At 40.3% G+C, this 22,737-nt stretch overlaps 1 protein-coding gene across 2 annotated transcripts in view; it reads left to right on the forward strand.

Moving 5' to 3' along the window:
* enpep (glutamyl aminopeptidase) overlaps positions 1-22,265 on the forward strand; it is a 41,065-nt gene extending 18,800 nt beyond the window's left edge. For both annotated transcript variants that reach the window (XM_078174871.1, XM_033643232.2), the window contains 16 exons: positions 187-341; positions 3,626-3,739; positions 3,848-3,982; positions 4,113-4,178; positions 4,303-4,368; positions 6,193-6,353; positions 6,693-6,775; positions 8,062-8,198; positions 11,639-11,694; positions 11,781-11,931; positions 14,065-14,138; positions 14,388-14,492; positions 15,547-15,720; positions 16,985-17,125; positions 18,925-19,006; positions 21,534-22,265. In XM_078174871.1, coding sequence (XP_078030997.1) covers positions 187-341; positions 3,626-3,739; positions 3,848-3,982; positions 4,113-4,178; positions 4,303-4,368; positions 6,193-6,353; positions 6,693-6,775; positions 8,062-8,198; positions 11,639-11,694; positions 11,781-11,931; positions 14,065-14,138; positions 14,388-14,492; positions 15,547-15,720; positions 16,985-17,125; positions 18,925-19,006; positions 21,534-21,680 — 1,847 coding nt within the window. In that variant the 3' untranslated portion in view covers positions 21,681-22,265. The remainder of the gene's footprint in view (positions 1-186; positions 342-3,625; positions 3,740-3,847; positions 3,983-4,112; positions 4,179-4,302; positions 4,369-6,192; positions 6,354-6,692; positions 6,776-8,061; positions 8,199-11,638; positions 11,695-11,780; positions 11,932-14,064; positions 14,139-14,387; positions 14,493-15,546; positions 15,721-16,984; positions 17,126-18,924; positions 19,007-21,533) is intronic.
* Positions 22,266-22,737: the final 472 nt, after the last annotated feature.

Raw genomic sequence — 22,737 nt, forward strand, 5'->3', positions numbered from 1 at the left:
CCCATTTACCTGTTATACCATCCACTACACCACTGGATATAGTTTGATAAAATTAGGAATCATCTGGGGATAAAGAATGTTCATTCCAACTTGAATACAATCTCACAAGAATTACTCAGGCAGTATTGCAATAAAACATATGATAAGCAGTTACTTCAGTGGACTCTCTGTGCTGTTTTGATCCAGATAAGATAGCCATCCCTGACTTTGGTACTGGTGCCATGGAGAACTGGGGCCTCATCACCTACCGGGAAACCAACCTGCTGTATGATGAGAAACAGTCATCATCCTACAACAAGCAGCGAGTGGCAAGTGTTATTGCCCATGAGCTGGTTCACCAGGTACTACTTTCTGGATACTTATTACTAACTCTGCTTATTCTACTTATACAGCACATGTGGCTGTCAGAACTTTTAAGTAGCATTAGAGGCTATAGGACTCTTTTTTCCCCTTTGTTGTGCTGCATATGTCTGGATCTTGAATGCAGTTGTGCAAAATGATTTAGGTATTTTTAGGTACTTTTAAATATATAAATAATAAAAATATTGCCACTCTATTGGAGTAACATATAGGGGATACCTTTTTAGTTGAACTCAGGCTAAGTCCATTTAAAAGGGAGACAACTAGAAAAAAGCCCAGAAATTAAGTTTCAAATCCCACTATCGCTATGATACAGATAATAAATAACTTACTCAATTAAACTATTCTTCACTATATCTCAGGTGGTGTTTGTGTTACAATCAGAAGAGGAGGACACAATATGTGCAAAACCCCATGCCTGTCGTTTCAGTATAGTTTTATCTCAGTGTCACATTACAACCCCAAAGCTCACTATTGTTTTGGCAATGGAACACAGGCTTTTATCTTTATTTCACACACACGGATGGAAAGATCCATTACTGAAAAGGAAAACAATAGTTCAGAGTTCAGAATTGTAAATGTTTAAAATCTATTATGTGCTATTGTTTAAGCTTTTTATGATGCACATATCTTTGCAAGATATCAACTATTTCACTATGATGGGAGATAAGGGGCCATGAAGCACTCAAATAAACTTTTATGAACTCTTCAAAGTTACGGGAATGAGGGATCAATAGTGGTTCATTTTAAATATGATGATGTACAAATAGTCCTTTGGGTGGCAAGTTTTTATGAGGCAGTCTCACATGAATAGCCTTAAACCTTTACAGTACAGAGTTTAATACAATATACACATATGCTAGGGTGGATTACCAAAGTGAGCAACTGCTTCTGGTCCCCAGACCCTTAGAAGCCTCATAGGCCCAAGATTTATCTTGTATGGTTTGTGGCATTTGGATTTATTTCAGTTCAATTCAATTAAATAATTTAATTCAATTACAGGAGCACATTAAAACGTTTGTATGTTAATAGGCACAACAGGCTTATAGGCTGAAAGAACTATCTCATAGAAGGGGGCAAAATCTGGTTGTAATTCCATCATTGTTTTGATATTTTGTAGAACACAATCCGATATTCAAATAAAAGTAGTCACAAACAATATCTGGGGCAATATTTAAAGGCTGGTTGCACTGAGGATATGTGGAATTACCTGTTCTTTTATAGATCACTTTGTGCATTTAGCTGAATGTAAATGTCCACACAGTGATTCCATCAGTACAACAGAATTGTAGTTAACTCCCATCACTTCCATTCACAGTGTGTATATATTAATGGATGACCTCATCCATTTGTATGTGGACTACCATTTTGAAATGTCAAGTTTGGCATTTTGTCCGTCACCATCTTGGATTTTAAAGTCAGAAGTGACCATATTTGGACATTAGGGTGGAGCTAACCCTAATGCTACCTGCTAGCTCGGTTAGCTAGGTCCATTTATGGTTAGTGTGATAATGCTAATTTTCACAAGTGAAAAACAGGCTTAAAACCACTAAAAGAAAATGGACTTACTAGCTAAACTGAACATCCAACTCCTTAGACAGTTTTTTTAGTAGTTACTCAAACTGGCCACGCCCTTAATTATGTATAACTTTAAGCCTTAACAACATTCAAACAGGTGAGTTATATAAAAATTCACTCCATACAGTTTTCATGAATGGGGAAATCACAGAGACCAAAAACATTTTTTTGTTCCAGGCTGTAAATATCTATATTTCTGCTCATGGCTGGACTGGGACAAAAAAATGGCCCTGGCATTTTTGGCCATGGCGGCCCATTATGATTGGTGAAATGCCATACACACACACTACGCTGTTACCAAAATTAAAATAAATCTCAGTAGTACCCTACGTGCCCTGGAAGAGAGTACTAAGGCTAGAAAATCAGTGTGCTCATTCACTTCTCATATACATCCTGGTGGTAGTAGATGGCCACGGAGTACACAATGCCTGTACTTTGGTGAAAGCACTTGGCAAACAAACTCTACAAGATTTATCATTTCATGGCAAATGCTCAAATGCATGAAAAGCAGGACAGGTGGACACCCTTATACGGACGCACACAAACAATCTCCCTCCCTACATGAAAGAGTCTCTCGTTCATTCTGCTGATATAACTCCTTACCAGGCCGGCAGTAGCTACTCTGTTCTCCTCAATCTGTCTCTGGGCCATATTTTTCTGTCCCTCCCTCCTCCTCCTCCTCCTCCTCCTCCTCCTCCTCTGAATCATCTCCAGCAGCAGCCACCTCTTCTCCTGAACTACTCTCTTGCAGGTCCACATTTATGTTTGATGCGACCGGATGTACTGCACTTGGCATGGACGGCTGCACCAGATCTTACAGCAAACAAGTCAGATATTTTCACGCATTTGGCTGCATCTCCCTGGAGATTATTGCGCCTTTTCTCCCATAGCTTCTCCACACCTTCCTTGCGCTTTGGTGGTTTATCCATCAGTGTATGTTAGTAGGCTACGCACTCCACCACTATGCACAAGGCCAACAGCCAGCTACTCAAACTCAGGAGAACTCAGAAAATGAGTGGGGAGGAGGTGGGCTGAGGAGGAAGGGCTGAGAGATTTGCTTCAGCCAGCCCAATGTCAGTGTAGACAAATAACCAGTGGGCCGTTTTCCGTGCTTTAAAGGCCATTAAAAATATCTACATAATTACATTAAGTAAATTACGATTGTGCCAGCCCAAAATATGCCAACGGCCCACCAGGCATTGCCCGGTATGCCCTATGGTGAATCCAGCCCTGTTTCTGCTGTAAAGTTGGACATTTTAACATGGGGGCCTATGGGGATTGAATCAGTTTTGAAGCCAGACTCAAGTGGCCATTAGCGGAATTGCAATTTGCAATTGGCACATACGTGTTGGCTTCATTTTCCAATGCTTCCATTCCGGATGTTCCAGTACAGTAAAGTTGACATGACTCTGTTGTTATACCTGATGGAATTGGTGCTGTGGAAATGTACAATATACTGAATTCATCCAGACAACAGAGATACACATGGATGAAGTGTTGGTTATTAAACATAGACCTGTCTCTAATATAAGTCTGTGTCAAATAAAGGCCTGATTCTCTCTGCAAGCATGCGAAAAAAAAAGGGGAGTCAGAAGGGGCCCATGCCTAATTTTTCCACTCTGTAAAACCCTAGCAGGTTAATTTGTCCCCACAAAATCCTTATAATTTCCTCTGTTTCTCTTTCTAGTGGTTTGGGAACATTGTGACTATGGATTGGTGGGATGACCTTTGGCTCAATGAGGGCTTTGCCAGTTTCTTTGAGTACATCGGTGTGGAGGAAGCTGAACCCAGCTGGGGCATGGTGAGTTCTCCTTTAATCCGCACAATAATGAATCCACTGACAGTAGACTAGTCATTGTGAGGATGTCAGTATCTTGAAACTTGCCTTGTGTCCTCTGGTGGTATACAGCGAGACATCATGATCATCAGTGATGTGCTTCCTGTCATGGTGGATGACGCCCTCCTCTCCTCCCATCCGATCATTGTGGATGTGTCGACCCCAGCTCAGATCACCTCTGTGTTTGATGCCATCTCATATAGCAAGGTACTGGAAAACCTGACACAATCAAGGTTTCAATCTAAGGTTCCAATGACTTACCAGTTACATAACCAACACCATACAGACAGTGTAACATGTATCATGTAACAGAATACTTCTATGTAACTTCATCCAGGGAGCGTCCATTCTCAGGATGTTGGAGGATTGGATGGGTAAAGATATGTTCAGAGACGGCTGCCGAGTAAGTCAGACTGTTGTAGATTCACGACAGATATTTAACAATGGATGTTGCTCTTTTGATTAATGTTCATTTATGTGTTCAAGCAACTGATTGATGAAAGTTGTTTTTCCTTCTTTTTCACCAGAAATATTTGAAGGACTACTACTTCAAGAACGCCAAAACAGCCAACTTCTGGGCATCCCTCGCCAGTGTATGTTTGAACTTTGCCAGGATGTGGTTAGTCTATCTTAGTACAAAGACTGGAAATAGTTCTCCAAAAAATAAAGTTTTTATACAACTCATTTTAAACAGCAAATTAATTATGAGGGAATCATAATGCTGAGTGAATTATGTTGAATTAATATAATGAGGAAATGTTGCTAATGAATGTACATAGCAAGTTGCAAAAATGTTGAACTGAACCTATCAGCAAAACATTCACTGGCAATGTATTTAATTTGTTTTCCACCAGAAAAGGCGTTTTTCCAATATACAATCCACTCGTAGTGATGACAGCATCATTTTTTATTATTACCTTTTTTAATAAATATTTAACCCAAATCACAACCTTTTCCTCACCTTAACCAAAGTACCTTTATTGCCTAAATCTAACCACAGACAGGGGTCTGTACAAGATTTCCGGATTCTGTTGTCACAGTTCAGCACTTTGTATGTCTACCATCCACCTGGTGGAAACATCCCTGCATATTCAGTGCAGGGAGGTGTATATGTAGTGATTGTAGTGTAGAGTTTTATTAACTCAAAGAAGCATAGAGTGCGTTTACATGGACAGTTTATTTCCCTTTTCATTCGGAATGAAAGTTCATTCCTATTAAAAGTGATCTTGTAAACGCCTAATTCGGAATGAAAATGGCCAAATTCAATCCAATGTAAGGGGCTGGAAGATTCTGTTTTTAATTCCCAATGAAAGAATTTCTTGCACTTGTATACACTCATTCCTCTTTAAGTTCATTCCGGTCTTTCTGCGCATGTTCGTTTCCTTGCCCTTCTGGTGCGATGACGTATATAGTGCGCATGCGCAACAAGATGGCAGCTTCTCCTCTCCGTTCTTCAACCTTCTACCTCCCTTCTCCTCCTCAACAGACGAAGCATTAGCAGAACAAGGTTGTTGTCGTACTGCTGCTTCAAGAATATAAGCAAAACACACCCGAAAAAGGCACTAAGAATGTCAAGCATCTTGTTATCTGGAACGAGGACTACAATGTTTTCTTCCGGTAAACGTAAACACGTAACATCCGCCCGCCCCCTATCCAATCAGAAACCTTCCCTGCCCCAAACCTTGCGCAGACCTGAATAAAGGCGATTGAACTGATCTCCCGTGTAAACCCTCATTCGGAATGAATATTTCCCATGTAAACTACCTGGAAAAACTTTAATTCCTAATGATTTCATTCCGAATGAGAAGCCGTCATGTAACCGCACCCATTGTCTTGGAACTAAAATCCAGGCACCAATTACGTGGTCACAGAGTCCTGCACCAGTACATTTTTGAAAACCACACCAGCCCATACCTGTAAAGCTCAGTACCAGAGCCAGTCCATTACCTGTTATTATGGTAAGTCAAAGCTGCACCCGCACCTGCCCCTGCCCCTGCCCGCATCCATTAATAAAAGTCCTGCGACCCAACCCACACCCGTGATTAAACATACACAAGCTGCAGTTCCACACATCAACCTGGATTCTCTGCTCTTGAATTACAAATCCAGCGTAGGAGACATCTCTTTCACTGGCTGTGCTTGTGATGGTGAAAACATTCCGTGCATTTACTGCCAGGTCAGGAAACATTTTAACATGCTCCTTCCACCAACATAAGACTTCAAAAGGACCCTCTTTGGGTGTCTTAACCTTGATGTAGGCTGCTACCTCATCCTCGAGCTGCCAAGTTTCATCACTTCACGTTGGCATCGAATGTAATGACAGGGTCAAAGGTTCAACTTGTGCCACTGACTTTCAAAGTAATGTTTCATCTGTGAGTTTTTGTGAGCAATAGCCAGTTTCTCCTCCCTCTGTCCAGGTGAGTGGGCTGCCGGTTGCAGACGTAATGGATACATGGACCAAACAAATGGGTTATCCTGTGCTGCACCTGTCTGTCTCAGAGACGAATGCCAGACTAACCCAAAAGCGATTCCTCCTGGATCCTAAAGCGGATGCCAGTCAGCCTCCTTCACCTCTGGGGTCAGTGATGCAATGATGATAAAAATGCCCCATTCCACTCCCTAAGTCAGCAGCCGTTTGCAGTGGAAAAAGCGCCAATAAAGTTACTGTACACAATCTGCTCAGCAGTAAACAGCACACAGACATAGTTAGGGACTAGCTGGTGAATATCTGTAGCATTTAGCAGCTAAAGAGACATTTTTCCCTCAGGAGTTGGTGGAGAACCAAAGCAGAGCTAAAAGGAGAGACAAGCACAGTTTTTTAAGGAATCAAATCTGAATGCATTTTTAATACTTTATTATACATTTGTAGGTTTTGCATGCTAGTGCATCAATAACAATTAATGAGATTTTGTTACAGGTACAAGTGGACAATTCCAGTCAAATGGCATTCTGTGGAAAGTGACAAAAATATGTTGGAGATGTTTGACAAGAGCAGCACAGGTAGTATGCTCAGTTTAATTATGGTTCAACACATTCAAAATAATAATGATAATAAGAATGATAATAAAAACATATAATCAGAGTTTTGCCTTTTAGCCAGGCAGTGACTTATGTCAAATGTATTCTGTTTTCTCATGATGAAGATGCTGCATCCCATTCTCATTTCCAGGTCAACAAATAATGCTTTGTTACGCCCCCTCAGCGTCGCATTCCAAGGCATCCTGTTGTGTCTCTATGTGACGCACAGCTTTCTCCTGGGTGAAACACATTGCAACACCTGGTTAATGTTGTCGAATGGTCTTGGTTGGATATGTGCAACAAAACGACTTGGTTAGAGTTAGAAAAAGGATCATATTTTAGGTTAGAATAAGTAAGTAAAGTGGGCACATCCAATCTGAAAATGGTGTGCACCCTTTTGCTACACTTTCTGGTTTGAAAGACGTGTAAAATGATGTGCAACAGGCTTTGCAGAGTGTTTTCTCCTGTTTGGTGGGTGTGTCAGAGGTGTTACCCAATCAGCAGCGACATGTATTTAAATAAATGTCTAGCAGATCTTTATATACATTTGTTTATATTTCACATGTATGTTTCTGATGCCATTAAAGCCCCTTTGAATTGAACTCAATCAAACAACCAGATTTCACTCGTTGAAATCCAGCGCTTGGGCAGTGACTTCTGGTGTCAGACACTGACAAAAAACAAACATCCTTTAACGTCGACATAATACGCAGCCGGTCGTCGTTATAGTTTAACGATGGCTAGTGGCATCAGGGGCAAACACGGTGGGACAAGAATAAAAGTTATGGCAGCGAAAGTCTGAGTAGGGTGGGTGGGTCCAACAAACACTTCACATTAAAACAATGTTGACTTTTGGTTTCACACGGGACACTAACAGCAGTCTCCTGGCTAAAAATCTTGTTTTGTTTAACCCATCCACCACCCAGCATCCACCGCATACAGAGATTCTCGCTCTTTATACCACATCATTTCCTGTCAGCGTTACATATTGCTGCAGACAAGTTTACCTTTGAGTTAGTTTAAAGCTTGGTCTTCTATTAATGTCAAAGGGTGCCCTTGGTGTCATTACCACACACTAGGGGGGGGCATGACAAAGCGTAGGTATATGATGTCTGCTTTATATAACCTAGTAGATAAATAGGAAATAATATATATTTCATCATAAATAAACTCTGAGGTATATATTTTATAGCAGAAATTGACCACTGCAGCTAAAATGTCAATTTTCACTCACACACTGACACACTCATGACTGTGTTGATTTTCAGAGCATGTCATCAGTAACTACTTAGCCTCAGAGGACGGGCTGCTGAAGGCTAACAATGATCACATTGGATTCTACAGAGTCAACCATGACGACCTCATGTGGGACGCTATCAGTCGACAGCTTCAGAACAACCACTCGGTAAAGCTGTCCTCACAGATCTACAAACACACTGCACATGTACACACTACCTAGCAGACTTTCAAGTTCAGCAGTAATCTGTTTTTTGCAGGAACCAGTATGTCTCAGTATGTTTGACTTAGGGTTGTCACTATACCAGAATTTTAAACTTCTATTCAATATCTGTGTAAAAACAAACGATACTCAATACCTCTTACAATACCAAGGCAAAAAGAAAAAAAAGTCCTGGGCACACATGAGGATCATTTTTGCCTTTTTTTTTTAATTAACAACCTGCATACAGTGCGGGAACAGAAAAAGTCACTGAACACATGCCTTCCAGTCAGGCTTTTTACTGTAAAGACCAGCTTATTTTCCTCCCTATTTTTTCTTCTGTGCAGCCTTGTGTTAAAATCTGATTATAGATATTTTCTTTTATAGCTTCGGTACTGTTGATACTATCGAATGCTAACTGATAGAGATTGTATTGTTATATACAGTCCATCTGGTATAGAATAAATATGTAAGTACCAATACTTTTGCTGTCAAAGTTGCTCACCCTCATCCTCTGCTATGCTGTCTGATACTTACATTTCATTCAAGTCTGCTTAAAGACGTTTAGTGAGCTTTGAGTGATTGCACTGTTAAGCAGGGCTCATATACTTCTGCACTGAATCATTGGGTACCTGTGCTGTAGCCTGACGTGCACCCCCCTAGAGACGTATGTTGCCTTCATCTCATGGTGATGCAGACCTTCTGTTTGTTTTTGTAAACTGAAAACCATTACCATCACCAAAGTAAGAAACAAAACGTTTAGGGCTGACGTCATAATGACCTCGGTTTATTAGCTGGAGGCAAAACACAACTGGCCACCACAGGGCTGTAGACTACATAGGAGTCTTAAAATGTTGTCTTGTGTTGTTTGGAGCCATAATAGAAGGAGTCGTGGCTCAAAACTTGTATTCTTTCTCATACTAGCTGCCACTGCCCATCAGCAAAAACAAAGACAACTATGGTTAAATGTGATAAGATGAAAGGACTGGATCATATCAGGTTAGGGAAAAAGTATTTACTGTTGTAGGGATGAATAACATTATTTGTATTAAGGGTTATTATGTCCACTTAATCAGAAATTGGGGAGGTTTTAAGAGGAATATTGAATTTCTCCATAATGCTCAGGCACTCAGAATGAGTATTTCTAAATGCACCACTCAAATCATTTCCCTACACTGTCTAAAACAGCCAACATAAATTGCTAGCTAGCGCTAGCTAATGTCTGTGGAGAATTGTTTTGCCTCCATCTAAGCCCCACCCACCAAAAAACATCAAACTGTTTACTAACAGTAAAAGGGTCTGTAAATCGCGAAGCCCTTACAAAATAAGACCTGAAGTCTTGTGTTTGACTTATCCTGGCTCTATATGAGAACAAGAAAAGAAACGTTAGCATTTAGTATATGTGGGGGAAAATGTGTGTAGTATAGTATTTTGTCAGTACATCTTGTTAGTTAAGGCGGAGCTGAAGTTTGTAACGTTACCTTTGTTAAATGTTGCTGTTCCTAAATTCATCTGAGCAGAGGAAAAGTTTAGCTACTAGGCCAATTAATGCAATGTAAAATATCATAGGCTTATGCTCATAACACTAGCAAGTGTATTTGTGGGGCAAATGTGTCTTGCAAAAGACGACTGTTTTGTCTGTGAACTCTGTGAGTTAGGCCTAATGGAGCTGAATTTGTACTTTTGTTTGATATTTTCACTGTCAAGCCAAGTTTAATGTGTGTTTTGTGTGTGGTTTAGATGTGTTAGTTTAATCAATCAGACTTAACTGCACTTAACAGAAACTCAACACAGTGGCATAGATACCCAACTGCCAACAAGCGCTTTGGCAGTGTAATTGCAGAGTGGCGTAGACACACCATCCCATTAGACAGCTTGGTGTTGTGTGATGGAGAGCTTAGACACCAAAATCATTCATCTACTTTAGCATGTGCTATGTTGAATGATTGTTGACCAGCAGCTTTACCAGGTTTATATTTCCAGGTTAAATAGTGTTGAATAGAGGGGATTAGAAGGTCACAGTAAGGAGGAAAAAATCTGAGATTTTTAAAGTATTGAAAAAGTATTTTATAAGAAGTATTTTGAGAAAAAAAATTAAAGTAATTTTGAGATTAAAATGACAATTTTATGACAATGGAGTCAAAAAATTTCTAAAACATACACATGTAATGTAATTTGCTCAAACTAGCGTGTGAAAGTTTGTTCTCAAATCAACAGTATAACACCTTTTATCATGTAATACTTCGACTTATTATCATGACATTTTTCTCATGACTCATAAAATAACCCAATTCTTGTAATATTGAAAATTAATTTTTTATTCTTGCAAAAATTCTGACAATTTCTCAAGATATCACAAAATTATTCTATAAATCTCTGCTGCACTATAAACCTGCATCCAGCCAATCGTCCATTTAAAGCTACCAGACACATCAATCAATCAATCAATCAATCAATCAATCAAGCTTCAGAGGGTAGCATACGATAGTGATGCGCGGGCTGACCCATAACCCGCGGGTCTCGCGGGGTTACCTGCAGGTCGGTTGGGTCAGGTCAAGAAATGTTCACTTTATTGGCGGGGCAGGTGGGGCGGATCATTAAAGATTAAATATGTCAGATATAGCCTACTTGTTAACAACACTGTTGTAGGTTAGGTAAATGCATGTTACGTAACGTAACCTGCGACCTGACATCACAAAAGCGCCAAGCAGCAGCCACAACAAACCAGAATCAATGAAGCAGTGAAGATGAAAGAAGAAGTGAGGGAAAGATTACGGTCAGGAGAGTACAGAGTTAAAAGAAAAGAAGGCCAAGCTGCTAAATCTCATGTTTGGGACAATTTCTGTGAGGTAGTTAGTGCAGCAGACGACAGCAGCATTGGCTACGCGAAGTGCAATTCCTGTGATAAACTATAGAAGCATGAGAGCCTCAAGATGGGGACGTTAATAGTGGCGGGGGCGGGGTGGGGTGGGTTGTGAAAATAGATGCGGTTGTGCGGGCGGGATGGAGCGGGTCAAATTATTTCATAAATGCGGGACCCGGGTTGGAAAAAACCCCGACCCGCGCATCACTAGCATACAACATCCCTCTGTCCTTTGGACCCTCACAGCAGATAAGGAAAAAAAATGGTAGAAAACTCAGGAAGAGTAACTGAAGAGGGATCCGTCTTCCAGGACGGACAGACGTGCACATGAACATGGATAAACATTTTAGAGCTGAATCTTGTATATTGTGTTTCACTTTTAATGGCAACCTCTTAGCATGGAGCAGAAGAGCAAGAACACAGAATAGCAGAGCCAAATATGACCTTTTATGACAAATAAATGCCTTGGTATCTACAGTATGTTCTGTAATTTCTTTATTGTTACGTTAATCCTCTACTTGACTAAGTTTTCTTTCTTCAACAGGAGTTTGATGCAGCTGATCGCACCAGCTACATTGATGATGTTTTTGCTCTTGCGAGGTAAGATTTCACCCCACAGCGCACTGTATGAATATTCATAACATCATATGCAGATATTGTAACTGATGTTTCATTCTATTGTTCAGGGCTGATGTTATAGATTATGGTAATGCCTTCAATCTTATCAAGTACCTGACAAATGAGACCGACTACATAGTGTGGGACCGCGTGGCCTCCTCTATTGCCTATGTTCGTGACATGCTCTCCAGCAATGCTGCACTCTACCCAAAGTTTCAGGTAAGGGAGCCGCTAGTCCCTCCATGACTCCAGCTATGACATTTAAAACTTAACCTTGAAGTTTATTTGGGATCTAAATTTTCAACAAGCCACCTCAGCAAAATCAACACAAATGTCTTTTTGTTGCTCTCTATGTAACATTTTAACTAATCTCTCAAGACCGATTCTGCAATTTACATTGTAGAATCTGTCGGCAGCCCTGTGTGAAAGACGACTCAACGTGAAAAAAATATTTTTTCCATCGGATGTCTTAGTTACAACATGATTGAGCTAGCTAAGCAGTTTTGTGTTGCTATGTGTGGTATTTATTCAGTTTTGGATCAAAAAATATTTTTTTCATGGACCGTTTGTTGAGTTACTGAGTTATTACAGACACCGCTAACGGGGCTAACAGCTAACAGTTAGCCCAGCTAATCTACGATAGCCATGTTATTAATTACAAAACATGCCCACAGAGATAGTAATGTTTGTTCAATCATTGTGTTTATAGACTTTACAAACATCAGATTAGTCTAAACGGTGATACTGTGACGTGAAAAATGTGAGATATATATATATATATATATATATATATATATATATATATATATATATATATATGTATGTATGTATGTATGTATGTATACATATATATATGTATATATATATATATATACACATATATTGTAAAGCTTGGGAGAGAAGGCAGAATATTCTGTCTAAAGTATGAGGGGCTGTAATTATGTATGAAATGAAAAAAAATAATAATAATGTACACTGCAACTGTACTTTTTTTTTGGTGTCTTATAAACCCATGAGGGTTGGGCACTTTGTGCATGACACGTAAATAAAAATAATCAATCAATCAATCAATATATATATATATACCGCCAGAAGTGAAGGGGCTGAGCGATCCCCGAGGCCCCTGCACTTCCGTTAGTCGAAAAACTACGGGCAGTGCCTCCAGAGGTAAAGGAAGAAAAAAAAAATCCTTTTTTTTGTTTTTTTAAACCAATGGATTTCCAGATTGCATTTTAACATAAACCATAATGAGGTCAGTGATGTAATGATGTGGTTGCTGTGCAAATGCCTCAGTTAATTACACTACATATTGATTGGAAGAGCTTTAGGAGAATTCAAAGAAAGAAAGTATATATTGGATACAACCAAATAATAAGGTAGGGCATTTATATTTTAGTATTTGCTGCATAATCCAGTAAATGTACTGGTAAGTTTAACAATTTCTGAGGATCTGATTACATTTTAATCACCATAGGCTGAAAACAAAGTTTACTTGAAAGCTGAACAGAAAGCTTGGGGGAATGGGAAAATCCAAGATATCTAAATCCATTATAAGTCTCTTTCCAAGTGGCAGGACAAAGGATGTATCCTAACTTATATCAGCAAAACATAATTCATCAATAATGTTGATTAGAGATATTCTTACTTTTAAAGTTTTTTTTCTCATGCAGATATGAGGGTTATACTTTGTAATTCAGTGTATTCAGGGTTAAGCAGAAAATCTATTTCGTGCCTTGAGTTTATACAAAACGCAGCTGATTTAAAAGATTAAAGGAGACAATGGGAACATCAGCAGGCTGACTACTCTGGCTCAGACAAGGAGGAGACAAGGGCTGAATTCCCTCTTCAGCATGGGGTTACAGAGCATACATCAGCCAGGATCAGTCAGGACACATCTCTACTACAACTGAATATGAGAAACCTCATTAGACAATGACAACAATGTTTCTCCCAGGATCTCCCTTACCTGCCCACACCAAGCAATCCTACCACACATGTACCAGGATTCAGACAGAGGCACTAATTGCCCACACCTGTCCTTATAAACGCAGGAAACTCTCTCCGACCCTACCTACAGAGGGCAGTGCTCTCACCCTACATGTCAGCCCTGAGAGGAAATAACTCTCCATACCAGCAGACAGTGATAGTATATAATCTTACCTTATGTAACAAGTTTGTTTTGATCTTACTCCCTCTTGACTTTAGCTGTTTCTTTACTTCCCTCACTTCCGTTTCTCGTCTTGTGCACTGAGCTGTGTTATGATACAGTAGAAACCTCGCTTCTTGACAAAATAAGGTTCTGTATAGTTCCTTATTGTTAATTAAGAAACATGTATTGTTTGTTTTCTCTAGAAACTGTTTCGTGACCACGTTGAAGCAATCACAAAACAACTTGGATGGACTGATGAAGGATCACAGACGGAGAGGTACAGCAGGAAGAGCGTACACAAACAAGACTTGTGTCTATTCTGTATTTCAGAAAACACCTTAGATCCTCCCCTGATCTCCTTTACAATGTAAAGGAGATGATTAAACCTGATAACAGTAATAATACTGTTGCCGTCAATAAACAGTGTCCTTGTTCTTTTATGTTAACCTATACACTTATTTACCAACCAGTGTAAAATGGGTCCTTGGTGATCATCACTCATGTGACTGTTGAATGTGTTTGGCAGGTTACTGAGGGAGAATGTGCTCGGCATCGCTTGTCGGATGGGAGATCAGGGGGCTCTGGATGAAGCCTCCAAACTTTTTGACCAGTGGATTAATGGAAGTCTCAGGTATCGCAATAAAATATTCAGTGTGTCAAAAGTGTCAAACCTACTCCCTCAATACAGTGTATTTATCAACCATCACCAGCAGAATGAACATGGAGACTACGAGTGTGTCTCAAATTACATACTTCCATAAGTATACTTCAGTGTAGTACACTATGTACACTACGTACTTCTTGTTTGGTGCACACTGCCGTTGTGGAGATTTTTTTTTAACCACCTCTTCTTCTCCGTCATCTTCTTTTTAATAAAGGGAACTGCAAACACACAGTGGGGTATTATCACCAATATTTGACCACTGTCACCCACACATAAACCAAACTTAGGCCACAACGTCAATGCTGATTAAAATGTGCTGCCATAGCTAAGAGCAAGTTAACTAGCTTGCAAATGCTACCATTAACTACCAAGCTAACATTAGCACTCAGGTTATTGTTTGTGGTACCAAATCATTTCAGACCCAACAAACATTACTGACCGCCTCTGTTTGACAACAGTATTTGTACTTAGTGCAAAAATATGTATAACTAACATCCATGTAATGCAGCTGTGTTCACTGTAGCCAGCTCGGGCTCCTTGTTGTCCCCAGCCGCCGTCAAAAGTATCTTCCGCTTTTGTCACAAAGATGATGGCCATTGAGGGTGAGAAGTGTCCATCATTCTTCACTTAACTTTTGGACCCTTTTGAGTGTGGCAGTAGTACACTGCATTTCCCCATACTATGCAGTGTGAATGCACATAGTGGACTTATGCACTCAAAAAATTCAGTGTTTAGTACAGAACTATGTGATTTGAGACATACCATAGGCTAATTTTTTAGAAACCATTTTTATTTGATTCTGACACCCAAACCTGACATTCACCATTGATGCTTTCAATAGCAAGAAAAACTGTGTTGCAATAAGATGATACTGGGACAACCTGTAAACATTCAACCAGTTTACTGTGAGAACAACAAAAGTACCACCACAAACAACATATTAACACCCATATTGTTTTAGAATGATGGTTTTCATCTTTGGTAACGTGACATTAAAATGTCTTGACCTTTCAACCTGCAGCAATGTAGCAGTGAACCTGAGGCTGCTGGTCTATCGATATGGCATGAAGAACTCAGGCACAGAAGCAAAGTGGAACATAATGTTCCAGAGGTACAAGGATTCTTCTTTGGCTCAAGAGAAGGACAAGCTGCTGTATGGACTGGCCTCTGTGGAGAACGTGCAACTGCTCTACAAGTAATTAGAACAACTCTTTATACAGAACAGTTGACCTGATAACCAGAGAAAAGTTTTATTACATCACTTGGGCTGTGATGAGATCATATACTTGGTTAGGCCTGTACCTGCTTGTAAAGCCATGGTGGAAACAGAGTATTTTTTTCTTGTGTACTGTGACACTTTTCTTGGTAAATACATCCCAAATACAAATGTGTGTGAGGCCTGACATCCTCTGGCAAAGACATATTTAACCAGCCATTGGCTGTTTTTGTGTCATTTGATGACTGTGTCTGTTGTACTTGATATCATCTGGAACCTGAGATGAACCAATAGTAGGTGGATGCCTGGACACCATGCTTTTACCTGTAGATGTGAGACTTCACACACACATTTGGTTTTGGGATTTGGCTTCTCTTTAAAGCTGCACTTAGCTTTATCAATCCAAAATCCTGTGAGCTAAGTCAGTAAAGGAAAAAGGAAAACTACTTGCCAAGCTCTTAGACCACAGAGACATTGCTATACAAACCTGAGTGGTCTGACAGGTTGTAAATAAGGCTACACTTTTGCTAGCCCACCTCCCAACTTTTTTTGAGGTCAAACTGAGAGTATGTCCACACAATCCCTGTTAAATTTGCAAACATATCTTTTCTCTTCATTTCAGCCCTCCATACAAACTAAAACAACATTTTTCTTTAACCACAGCTGAGCTTTTTCATATTGGTTTCCAGAGTGTGTAAATCTCATATTAAAACATCGGCTTGTTGTTTCAGTGAGTACAGGGAAAACAGAGCTTTTGCAAAGCAATGACGTCAGCCAGTCTAGTGAGGGCCAGGCGCTGCGTGGCAGCAACATTAACTAGAACTCTCTTCACTCTTACAGGGAATGTCTGATATTCTGGAAAACACAGTTGTTTGCCATCTTACCCTCAGAAGAGAAAATCAGTTCAGTGTAATAGATAGAGATGAAACTAATATCTCATAGATAAAAATATTGAATTTGAGCATGGAGGTTCATTCCTGACCTTGGGAACTGTAATATTACAACTCTATCTCATGTATGTAGTAAACACTTTGTTTTAAACTTTTTATTTGAGATATATAGAAGTTCATTTGGAAATAAGGGCGAGTTTATAATGTTTCAGTGGGTGTTTCAGTGTTGTGGCACCACGTTTAGTTTTAGTCTGGTAATGTGACTAAAATTTACATAAAGATGTCATCTAGTGGAGCTTTAGAATGATGAAGAATAATTATGTGGAGAGAATAACCTTTGTTCTATCCAACAGGCTCCTGGAGGCTACTAAAGATGAGAATGTGGTGAGGAGCCAGGATCTGTTTACTGTTGTGCGATATGTGTCCTACAATCCACTGGGGCAGGACATGGCCTGGGACTGGACCACACTCAACTGGGACTACTTGGTCAACAGGTCAGTGCAACAAGGTCTCCAACCTGACAAACAGAGTTTGTCACAATCACAGTTGACAGTAACAGACTGGGACTTTTATCAAGCAAGCATACCACAAAAAAAAGAATCTTTAAGCTGCAGAATGAAAGCTCCAAACACAACACTGGATGCAACTAGCAAGAACCATGTGATTTTAAAGGTTCAATGAACTGAGGAAGTATTGGTTGTCAAGGATGGATGAATGGGTGTGAGGAAAGGGATGAGCATGGGGATAAGGTTATCCAATTAGGCCCAGTCTGTCTGCTGTTGAAGCTGTGCTGATGTGTGAAATAATGCTCTGAAGATAGGCTTTGTCAGAAATGCAGAAGACTTAGTGAAAGTGCTTGTGAAACCAGAATCGAGTAGCCATTCTACTTGTTTCAGTGAGAAAGAGTGGGGTCTTGGGGTGAAGCCGTCTGGAAATATGTATTTGGTCAACTGCTCAAATGGGCTGAAGTAGGAGTCTAGACAGAAAATGCAGCTGGAAAATGAAGCTCCCAGCTGGTCAGTTTCACTTCTGAATATGAGTAAATATGAAAGAGTCAATAATGTGAATGGTGATGTGAGGGTGGAAGAATAACAGCAAGAAAATCACTGAGATGACAATGACGTGGATCAATAGAGTAGATGGGACCACTCTGGAGGTCTGTGACAAAGGTGGGGATGCTCTGGAAGTCAGCAACGTAGACAGGAATGCCCTGGAAGTCTGCAGTGAAGTAGGCAGGGCCACTGGAGTTTGGTCAGAAGGCAGTACAGATGGCAGGACCGCTATGGGGGAGTGGCTGAGGGGCTTGAGGTAAGTAAAGGCAGCCAGCAGCTGATGACCTGGCTTAAGACCAGGGAGTGCAGAGACAACCGACTGATAATCTGGGAGATCTGGGAGGGCATTGGCAGTAATGGCCAGCTGGGATTCAGGCTTGACATCAGCAAGGATGGCTGACTGGAGTTCATGAGGGACGTTGGCAGGGATGACCAACTGGGATTCAGTGGCACCGGACTGCTGAGAATCTGTGGTGCTGGACAACAAAGGCTCTATGGTGCTATGCAGCTGAGAGAGCTAATGACATCAGAGCCATTGAGACTATACCTTCTTCTGGGGATTCCATGATACCACCTGTAAATGGCAAAGCAAGATCCCTCAAAAGGTGACACAGGGTGCCTCCTTAATGATGCCTCAATAGGTTTGGGGAAGGCAGGTTAGTCCACTGATGGGAGGCAGGTGACAGACTAGCATGCTCAGGGCTCAGTGATGTAATGAAGATACAATATGGATTCACTTACAGGTACAATAATCATGAGGCAGGCAAGGGTCAAACCCAGGGAAGGCAGTTGAAACAGTCAAACAAATCTAATACGGGGTACGCAGGAAGTCCAAGGTACAGAGGTCAGGCAGAGGTTCAAACAGGCAGCCAACAAATTCCATTATTCAGGTTCCAGATAACAGAAAACAGATTACAGAAAGCAGAGGCAAGAAGCACATGGCAACTTTAATGGTTTGGAATGAAAGAAACTGGACAGATTTATGAACTAAGGCTGATTGAGATGCAGGTGAGGGGGAACAGCAATTGAGGGAAGTTGGAACAGGAGTATAGATGGGTGGGGCAGTCAGGTGTTGGGGACAAGAGGGAAAGTCCAGTATCTAGTGGATGGAAAAAGGCAATGAAGGGGACTGAGCAATAGGGAATGTGATTGGAGAGGAGGGGCATAGACAGACTGTGACACTTATGTTGGGACTCTTTTGTATTGTGCTGATCATGGTAATGAGTTTTCTTTTTCAACAGGTACACTATCAATGACAGGAACTTTGGCCGCCTATTGAATCGAATCACCACCACCTACAACACAGAGCTCCAGCTATGGAAGGTTAGACCTGTCCTTTGTGTTACTTTCTCTTACCTTGGTTATTATTATTCAAAAATACAAGTCTCTTTTTAGCTTATTGATTTTATCTTGTTTGGTTTAAGCAGTTTCCATTTTTCCTTCTGCTGGGCTGAAGAATGGGTAGTTGTGAATTTTTTTTCACAGTAATATGCACAGCACAAGTTATTCTTTCTTAACAAAGTACCTCACTAAAAATCTTTCAGTCACAGTGAATTACAATTCTGAGGGTATAATATCAAAAGATCCATAGAAACTTCCCCAAACCCTTCACAAACCTAATCCATTTCTCTGCTGTCCAGCAATATGCTCAGTATGTTCCTGACACACATGGTTTTGCAAAAACATGGCTGAGTAAAATGCTTCTGTGCTGTGCTGTTGCCTGCCTTAAAGTTTTAAAGTTCTACCAGAAGTTGTGTTTTATTCATATTTTGGAGGAAATGATTGTTTGAAATATACTGGGTGGATTGAAAGGGTTCTGTTGAGATCTTGATAAATTTTACCATTGTGAATACCTGTCACCATTGGCATTATGAATTCAGGCCTCATAAGTTTTTGGATGGAGTATTATTTACTTATGGCTGAAGTGGGATTCAATACTTCTGTGTTGAATCAAGGCTGTACCTACAGCATAGGTTCTACATAGACAGCGTGTGACAGCGTGTGACAGCGATTCAGACCTCCTGTTTATTTTTGTAAACTGAAAACCATTTCCCCCAGTGGAAATTAAGCTTTTATTTACTTTTATTTCACAATAAATAGTAAAGACAATAAAGCCCCCACAAAATACTGTTTGAAGCCTTCTGTGTGACTTACCCTGGCTTCATATGAATAGAGGAATAGTCTGCTAGCCACTAGACTAATTTATGCAATGGGAAATGCCATATACTTATGCTAATAATGCTAGCATGTTGTATTTGTGGGAAAAACATGTGCACTGTAATAATAATAATACATTTTATTTGTATTGCACTTTACATTTTAGCAATCTCAAAGTGCTACAGAGCAGGATAAAAAAACAGATTAGAATTAATACCATTTAAGCTTTTATGAAACTGATGATGAAACTATAATTCTGTTTCATCAGTGAACCTTGTAAGTTATAATGGAGCTAACATTTTTTAACGTTACCTCTCTTAAATTGTTGCTGTTAATCCGAGTTTCATGGGAGTAGAGGGAAGTCCGTTAGCCCCTAGGCTGATTTATGCAATGTAAAATATCATAGACTTGTGTTAATAACATAAGCATGTTGTATTTGTGAGGAAAACATGACTAGTACAAGATAATAGGCCTATTTTACAAAATGGCGACCGTGACACGAAGTAGGTCACGAATTCTGTTTTTGCCGCAACAATCTTTTACCTGCTACTATTACAACTATGGACCCTGAACAGTGCTTTTTCCTCCCAGTCACTCCTTTCTTTGGTCAAAGTTACTGCAGTACCTGTAGTATACAGGACATATACTATGCAGTGCCTGAAGTATGTTTTACCTGCATGACGTAACTGTAGGCCCTACATGTAGTATGCAGCACCTGTAGTGGGCAGTACATGTAGTTTCGAGTCCCTGTAGCACATAGTACCTTCTGCATGTAGTACCTGCTGAATGAAGTAGCTATGGTATTTAGTACATGTAATAGAGACACACACAGAGTTTGGCCTAAATACCTCAATGATCCAGCAACTGCTATTAATACTTACTTAGTACTCAGCATGAGATGTGCAATATACACATAGTGTGCAGTATCTCTAGTACAATTAGTATGTAGTGCCTGTAGTATGCAGTACCTGTAGTATGTATTACCTGCAGTATATAGTACATGTATTACGCACTGTAGTACCTGTAGTATGGAGTACCTGCTCGGTGGCAGTAGCAGGCAGCAATCAAAATTTCTTGGGAAGTTTTCTAACCTTGTGAGTTATAATGAAGCTAAACTTAACCTCTGTTAAATGTTGCCGTTGTTCCCAGCTTCATATAAGTAGAGGAAAGTCCGCTAGCTGCTAAGCTAATTTATGCAATGTTAAATGTCATAGACCTATGCTAATAATGTTAGCATGCTGAATTCATGGGGAAAACATGTCAAGCGAAAGACAGCTGTTTTGTCTGTGAACCTTGTGAGTTATATTGGAGATGAATTTTGAACTTATGTTTAATGTTGTCAGTATGAAGCCTTTATGTGTGTTTAAGGTGTGTTAGTTTAATCAAACAAACATTACAGCACTTCACATAAACTCAACACAGCAGCATAGAAACTCTGCCGTCAACTAGCGTTTAGGAGGAGTGATTGCATAGCGACACAGACACATGTCAAGTATAAATGCTCACAGTGGCAAAGGCTACTTGTATAGGCTAGGGCACAGTCTTTGCATAGAGCCTACATACAAATATTACTGAGCCTTGACAAGAGAATGAAATGTTTGATTTTGTGATATTTTTTGAATCATAGCAAATTGAGGTTGGGAGTTTTTTTCAGGCTTTTTGACACATATGTCAATATTTGCTGGTCTTGTAGATGGAGCATTTCTTCAGTCTAACACCAGACGCTGGTGCTGGGGAGATGCCCAGGAAGCAGGCGCTGGAGACCGTGAGGAACAACATCGAATGGATCAGGAGTAATGAGAATGAGATCAAAGTGTGGCTGGAAAACAATGTCTCCTAAAATGGCACCAGTGTAAAACACTGCAGGGATACAGGCACGCTGTATCTGTGAAGAACCGGAGCATCCTCAGTCCCCTGTACTGTTGATACATATGGCCTATTCCCATTCAGTACACACAGGGTGAGGCTGGGTTTAGTTTGTGTTCTTTTTAAAGGGCCAAAGCAGGGGGCTGCTGATGTGAATCAACACTGGAAAACAGAAAATCAAAACCAATAATGACATTCTTACTTCTAAACACTTCACAGTAGCAACATTCACACAAATCCTGATCTCCTGAGTGAAAGTCCCATTTTTTAAATTGCTGTAGTGCTCATGTCAAGAAGGATATTTATACAGTCCCTTCTCCTCCTCGTACTTTAAACAAACAACGTGTAATGTTTTAACTTGTGGCACAGAGATGATCATCAGACCGGCCTGAGATGATTCATTCTTCCTAATCCTTCCCTCTGTGTGCAGCACAGAAAAAGTCCACACCACTCTCTGTGCATGTGTATGTTTATTTGTATTTGCAAGCAATAATGGAAGTGTACGAGTGTGAACATGCTAGAGATGAAGAGATGAATGAATAAATCTTAACTAAAATGACTCTGTATGCCTTTATTTCATGTTATTTTGACCCTAGCAGACGCAGTGGTGGAATGGATCTACACAAGTACTGTAGTGAGTAAAATTCTGAGGTATTTGTGTTTTACTTCACTTGTATAATTGCATAATTGCCCAGCCAGCAATGACATGTGGGGCCCAGATGGGTTAACCATGGGCTACATGGGTACTGTGTGGGCATGGGCTTTGGCTGGGTCAAATCAGTGGGTCCCATGTGGTTTTTGTAGTATGAGTCCCACATAGGAAGCCCATATGAGCTGACTGCATGGGCCCCATAGGGGACATGCATGGGATATGGGCTATAAACCCATGGGTTAGAACTGGGAACACATATATGGGCCCCACAAGGAATATTTATGGGCTAAGTGGGCATGGGTTTGAACTGGGGAACTATATATGGGTCCTGCATGGGTTTAAAAACATGGGTCCCACATAGGAAGCCCATAAGGGCTGA

This window comes from Epinephelus lanceolatus, chromosome 15 (assembly GCF_041903045.1).
Source record: "Epinephelus lanceolatus isolate andai-2023 chromosome 15, ASM4190304v1, whole genome shotgun sequence".
Lineage (NCBI taxonomy): Eukaryota > Metazoa > Chordata > Actinopteri > Perciformes > Serranidae > Epinephelus > Epinephelus lanceolatus.